We start from the raw sequence: 6,910 nt of genomic DNA, 5'->3' as shown, positions 1-6,910 counted from the left end.
AATTAGAAAAGACTAACAATGGATTAAATTTACCATTTTTCCCCCTAATTTTATTACCCACCTCAATAATATCTTTTAAGAAATAAAATTACAAGACGACAAGGGGCGCAATGATAATGGTAAAAGTCACATCATGGGGGCAACTTTTGTAGCGTAAAAAGTGAAAAATTATGCGCTGAGCATGATATAATTACTATTTATTTTTATATACTGCTCGGTACAAAATTTAAATACATAAATTTATCTTTTTCTTACCGTTTAAGTTCTTAGACTAGTTGAAATTAGGGCCTCAATAACATAAGAAAATAAGTGTTTGACTGATTTTTATTTCTCTTGAAAAATGTCACACTTTTGTCAAGTTCATAATTTTCAAGTATTTGATTAACATTTTTTCCTGAAAAAAATATTTTCTAGAAGTTGGTCACCTAACCATATTTTCTCGAAAACAATGAAATTTTTTTTTTTATGAAAGAGGGTAAATTTTTATTTTTTAGACAATTCAAACTTTCCAAAAAACCCAACTTTATGAAAAAGCAAAATATTTTCTAAATTAAAAGTTAAGTCAATCAAACACATTTAATTGATAATTTTCGTGCAAATAAATTCAAAACAGTCTACTGTCAAAAACTTATTTTATTTTCATACAAATTTCATACTTACAATCAAATAAGCCTTTTAGTTACCAAACTTGACTTCAATTCCTTAGAATTAAATTAAAAGGGCAAAAGCAAACTTGTCACAATAATACTACACCACGTACAGCCTATCTAGCCCAATCAATGCCACACACGAAAGGATCCATTCGTACTCAAAACAAGTAGTGGCTTTGCCGTTTACTTAGGGCCATTAGACCAACTCAGTTACCCACTTCTACACAAGCAAAAAATCAAGAATAAAGATGGCAGCAGCCTAGGAATAGTTACAGTGGTATCAATTTTTTTGTAGGGTTGCTGGTTAATAACAGAAACAATACAGGCCACGACGCCATACCAGTGCACGGAGTATCTCCAAGCATAACATAAGTTGAACAACTAGCCTTTCATAAATATCGGGTATGTGATGGATAGACAAATATTTAACGTCTCTAATCCTTAATCCCATCTTGTCAAGTCAAATCTAGCATACCATGCACATAACTCAAATGTTCTCGGCAAGTAGTTTTATTCATTTCCCCCCTTAAAAGTCTATATAAACAAACCTTAATCCTTTTTCTTCTTTAATACTATCTTGTCCATCCAATCCAATTATTTTTCTTCATTTATTGAATAATTAACAGTGACGTCCAATTATCCTTCAAAACTATTCGAGTACAACTTTACTAGTCGACACAAATACAATTTGGCAGACCACAAAACTCTCTGTGATGACAACAAAAGAATAGAGAATTTCCCAAATTGCCAATTCTTATTCATGACAAACAATTTCATACAAGTAAATATGTATGATTTACGTAATTGGAAGTAACCAATTAGGTTTATGACGAAACCTAGAAATCGATCGGTCTCTGCACATATCCTTTTTTCTTTTTAAACCTTTGTTTTGGTAAAACAGGATTTGGCTCAGTATTTCTAAAAAGGTACCAAGAGAAATCCCAAACAGCAAGGAACTTACATTTTTACAGCTCATTTGATAAGTTGTTTGCCTGTCAATCACAAGTTCACATTTCATTGTTTTGAGCACAATCTAACATATGGTCTCTTGGATGGCATTTCCTAGAGGAAAGGGAGATAATTTGCACCTCATATTTTTCGGCAGTCCCCTATCCTTTTAATCCGAGAGAAGAGATACATGGTTTACTTTGTCTTTTGCGTGAATAGAATATCATCATGCTTGTTTTGTACGCCTCCCAACTTCAAGTGATAGCTCCGTGTCGATTTTCAGGGAAACGTCGAGTGCTTTCACAGTGTCAGAGAACCACTGCAAACATGGAAAAATTACAAAGTGAATTACAACATGAATCCATATGTTCAACCGTGACTATGTTCAATTGCAAAGTACAATTGAATTGGAAGGCATTATTGTTAGGAATAAGATTTGCAATTCTAAGAGCATGTTTGGAAGTGTTAAACTGTTTAATTGTAAATAGATAGAAATGAGTGATGGATAGCACTCGTAGATTTCTAAAAATGTTGTTGGATTTTATGTGCAATAATAAAGAGATAAAATAGAGAAATCAATACAAATGTTTACGTTGTTCGATGATGTGCCTATGTCCACATGAGTGAAGCGGAGATAATTTCATTCAGTATAAAAAAAGGGATAACAAACATTATTATTTATACTAACTCAGGCTCATACAAGACTTTAAGGCTCGTACAAGAAATACCTTGTATCGTACCGCGGGGGCAAGGCTCCTGCACCACCAACCCATTCAGTGTCCCTAACAATCAGGCAGTGAATTAAACCCCAATGGTTCTTTTACCAATATTTTTTTTGATGTGGCACTTGATGTATTTCAATTACGTAAAGGAATTAGTTATCACATCAGTAACGCCTTTGTGAAATTATCTAGCAATTTAGCCATTGGAAAACAAGCTAGATTAGCTGTGGGCAGGTGCATTGAAATTAGATCTTCCCACCAATTAACATATATATATATATATATGTGTGTGTGTGTGTGTGTGTGTGTGTGTGAAAGGCTAAAAATGAAAACAAATGACGAACTGGTTAGCCATTGTGGTTCTCCAGTTCTTTGTTGAACTCAAGTACGGAATGAAGTAGTAAGGTCTTGGTTTAAATCACATTTTATTTTTATATTTCCATTATGAACCAAACTAAACCAGCCTGTCCGGAATTTGAACTCTCTGGCATTTTGCACACCCTTAAAATTCTCCTTTCAATTTAAAAAAATAAAAATAAAAATAGAAGACATGTAACCATGGGAATAAAATAATTATAGGGAAAGTACATATTAATAAATATCACCTAGAAATGTAGGTCACCCCGGATTGTCCAATCTTGTTTACGGTGTCAAGGGTAATATTTCCAGATGCCTGCACCAAAAGAAGCAATTAAACACATGCTAGAATACAGGTTACGCAATCTTAAAAAGCCACACAAATGGTAACAAATAAGATATGACTGCATGCTATGAATTATAACAAAATTTGCTTGGAAGCAAAGACAAGAATAATGACAGGGAAGAGATGAGGTGGCATTCGTAAGTTCATATGATAAAACTTTAGTAAATTGTCCTTGCTTCTATTCACCTTGCAAGACAGCGAGGCAGGAACCATCCTTCACACCCTTCTCACTCTCCCGTTGATGCTTATATTATCACCTAGAAATGTAGGTCACCCCGGATTGTCCAATCTTGTTTACGGTGTCAAGGGTAATATTTCCAGATGCCTGCACCAAAAGAAGCAATTAAACACATGCTAGAATACAGGTTACGCAATCTTAAAAAGCCACACAAATGGTAACAAATAAGATATGACTGCATGCTATGAATTATAACAAAATTTGCTTGGAAGCAAAGACAAGAATAATGACAGGGAAGAGATGAGGTGGCATTCGTAAGTTCATATGATAAAAACTTTAGTAAATTGTCCTTGCTTCTATTCACCTTGCAAGACAGCGAGGCAGGAATCATCCTTCACACCCTTCTCACTCTCCCGTTGATGCTTATATTTTTTTTTTGCCATTGTCTTTGTTCATGTCTAAAATAATTCATAAACAATCTGTCCTGAATTCAGTGAACCCTCAGAGAAGGGGAAAAGTAATGCAGTGAATATTAGATCATAAGATGCTGTTTCTGCAGCACATATATGCATTTTCATTATTCTGCTAATGGTCATCATTGAACCAAATGCACCCAATTCAGAAGCTTTCAGCTCAAGAAATACCGATTCTACCAGTTTTACAGAATTTGCATGCTGTGACATGGATTAGATTTACAAAAAATGGCGTGACGAGGTCTAATCACAGGCAACTTTGCAACGAAGTGCTTCTCAGTTGAAACATGTACACAAGTACCTTTATATGACAAACTCTTATAAAACCTTGAAATTGTATTTACTTCCTTAAGCTCTCAATTTTAATGCCACAGTAACCAACGCAAAATACACAATTGTTGGAAGCAATGCTTTTCTACCAACAGATGTTTTTATTAACTATATTTTAGCAGTCATAGAAACTATGATGACGGATCCTTTGGAAGCAAAATACGTCCAACATAATCATCCTTCCAGTTAGGATAATAAACTTTAGGACCTCAAGATTTCAAGCTGGCCATCTGATGCTTTTCCAGGATAATAGTAATACCCAATTCGGATGTATGTAAGACAAGCAAATCATTGAGAATTTCAACCTTTCACCAAAAACAAGAAAGTTTATCCAATAAAAAGAGCTTTAGTAGTAAACCAGGAAGCACTTTTTCATTGTTCGTTAGTTATGCAGATTCTTGTTTATTTCCAAGAAAAACAAAGGAGAATTTTAACAATTGCAAGGCAGACAGAGGAATGGGTCAGAGTATAGGTGGATAAGATGATGACCAGACCGATAACTAAGTATTAGAAAGAATGATGGTTCTTTAGGGAGTCCTGCAATTGAGATAATAAAGAAACGAAAAATACAATGAAGGATTACCTCAGTCTCAAATCTTCCATTAATCAACTCCACAGCTTCTTTAAGCATTGATACATCAAGATCCCTGTTAGACAAGGGGACAACCATATTATCCAGCATTATCTTAGTCACAGACGTCTTCCTTTGGGATGCATAATGCAATACCTCAATAACTTCCAGCAGCGTCCTGGTTTCAATCTTCAAGCAGAAGAGAAGTGTTCAATTACCAAAGTATACAACTAAATTTTAACGTGCATATAGAGGCATATGCACAATGTGAGAATTGAGCTAAACAAATCAAATACTTATAACTGTGTGCAATGCTAGACAGAGGAAAGGGGTTGGAAACGCTGACCATGCACTTTAAGATCCTGAAACCAACCTAGCACCTCGAAGTTTTGAATCTCATATTTCTACAGATTTTTCAATTATCATCCATTATATCTTTGTGCACGTATTTGATTTATTTAATCCAGTTTTTGTATGATGGACTCTTCTGAAAGACTTTGGTGAGCGTGAACCAGTCCTATACGTCTCAGTGGGCCAAGGATAAAAAGGGCTCGACGTGTACAAGAGATAAGAAAGGAATGCACTCCAATGGGGCCCTCCAATTTGTCTATCGGAATTGACTCTATATCAATGGAATCTCATCATCTGAGAACAGGGGAAGGGGCAGATTTATCCCAACAAAAGCAAGAGTAACAACACAATTTATAATGCTAAAGCAGCAGGTTTAGTAAGAGAAATCATATGAATCCACTATAGTCTTGAGTAGCATTGTTTCCTTAGGAAGGAAATTTATTTTTCCTATTTCCAATCAACAATGGGATAAATGGAGGGAATAACTTATCGAGATGATCATATTTGTTTCAATAAATATGCTCGAAAAGGATCTTTTCAATATCGGTATGAACGATCTTTCCCTCATGTTCGGCTATAGCAAAAGAGAATTTGAATCTAGACCTGCTTGTTGGGATTCAATAGAGGAACTCCCAAACATTGGGCAATCTCAGATGTGTTGATATCAATGGTGTAGTAGGTAAACTTGAAGGGGAAAGAGACAACAATTTGGGGTTTGTTGATTTGCTGCGTGATGATTTATTCAAATAAGTATCGATTCGAACAAGTTTATGGAAAGAAAGGCTACTACTTCTATTCCATCCGTTTGAAGAAAGGAACGATCCCAATGAATCAATCTTTCTTTTAGTTGTTGGATTCACCCCCGCTTAAACAAGAAGTTTTGGTCCTGAAGGGATAATATCTCATACGCACTACATACTTCACAAGCAATGAATTTGTCAGATTCAAAGTTTGATTCATCCTTGTAACGTCCCAATGTGATCGATTCAAACCATCTCCACTCCCCATGGATAAAAAATATGACCTTCATATTTTTTGTAACATCCTATTGTTGACCAGTAAAGCTATTGCATATAATTTAAATAAATTTTTCATCTAACTTTAATGAATACCAAACTAAGTAATAACTTATCATATGAACATAATATATTGGTCAAAAGAATTAACAGTTTGACTGTGTACCGAAGCCAATGTTTCAATAATTGTGAAGAGAAAATAATTTAATAAATTGAGTAACAAATACACAAAGCGTATCCAGTCACACTGATGCAATTGCACATTCGCAGTATTGGATCACACGTGACAATAAAAAATGGCATATGTGCAAAGAGAGAGAACTTTCCCCAAAGTTATATACTTGGAGTTAATTAGGAGCGATTAAACAACATTTATATTTAGGCAGGCTAAATCAAGATATTAGAATGTTGACGATCCACATGATTTATGAAATTAGAAGTTTCGAATTTTCAGTCTAAGAACTAGAATAATTAAACCTAAAATATTAATACTCTACCTCAACACACATTTTAAGATTATTTTGCTCCAAATAGAGGTCGACAGATTTCAGGGCATTTGAGATAGCTCCAGCAATTAATATTGTTATGCCCCGATTATTTACGTCTTGATACCGAAGTGTCATACCTCCGAGGCCGAGATCAAGTGGACCCTCCGCAGCACCATTTATTCCGACCTGAAAACGACCCTTCCAAAGCTTCTCCGAAGTGATATAGTGATTCCTACTACTGATCTGCCGAAGCATCTCACCTCCGAGGTCGAGATCAAGTGGACCCTGATTAGAAGATCCGCCGCCAATTTGAGATTTGTCCTACACCTAAGGCTTAAATTGATTTGACGTCTCCATGAGGCTATTTGATGTGACTTATCAACTTTATGTCAATTCAACTCGGAGGAAACAAACTGTCCGCCCACTCTACAAACGCGGCTAATTGACGCCTATGAGCAGACGCTTCATACCGTCAGATGT

The 6,910-nt window shown here is 35.3% G+C and overlaps 1 protein-coding gene across 3 annotated transcripts; it reads right to left on the bottom strand.

Moving 5' to 3' along the window:
- Positions 1-728: 728 nt before the first annotated feature.
- LOC111399051 (nicotinate-nucleotide pyrophosphorylase [carboxylating], chloroplastic-like) lies at positions 729-6,517 on the bottom strand. Of its 3 annotated transcripts, XR_002703511.1 has the most exons (6): positions 6,440-6,517; positions 4,588-4,764; positions 3,281-3,348; positions 2,327-2,354; positions 1,739-1,917; positions 729-1,642 (listed from the first exon to the last, which is right to left on the bottom strand). XR_002703511.1 is itself a non-coding variant. In XM_023026264.1 (5 exons), exons 1-5 carry the CDS (start codon positions 6,449-6,451, stop codon positions 1,825-1,827), a joined length of 378 nt encoding a protein of 125 aa, XP_022882032.1. In that variant the 5' UTR covers positions 6,452-6,517; the 3' UTR covers positions 729-1,824. The 3 variants fall into 3 exon arrangements, 2 of the variants coding, with proteins under 2 accessions (XP_022882032.1, XP_022882033.1); XM_023026264.1 differs by having other exon boundaries at positions 729-1,917; XM_023026265.1 differs by lacking the exon at positions 6,440-6,517 and adding an exon at positions 4,922-6,415 and having other exon boundaries at positions 729-1,917.
- Positions 6,518-6,910: the final 393 nt, after the last annotated feature.

The sequence above is a fragment of the Olea europaea genome, chromosome 8 (assembly GCF_002742605.1).
Source record: "Olea europaea var. sylvestris chromosome 8, O_europaea_v1, whole genome shotgun sequence".
Lineage (NCBI taxonomy): Eukaryota > Viridiplantae > Streptophyta > Magnoliopsida > Lamiales > Oleaceae > Olea > Olea europaea.
The sequence above is the reverse complement of the archived record's forward strand: the minus strand, read 5'-3'. Positions and strand labels throughout refer to the sequence as shown.

What these genes read in the sequence shown, in the direction of transcription:
- LOC111399051 (XM_023026264.1), bottom strand. An exon ending in ATGGAAGATTTGAGACTGAG is followed by an intron (nt 3,349 to 4,587) that starts GTAATCCTTCAT and finishes CTTTTGGTGCAG; the next exon opens with GCATCTGGAAATATTACCCT. An exon ending in CCCCCGCGGTACGATACAAG is followed by an intron (nt 1,918 to 2,326) that starts GTATTTCTTGTA and finishes CCATGTTTGCAG; the next exon opens with TGGTTCTCTGACACTGTGAA.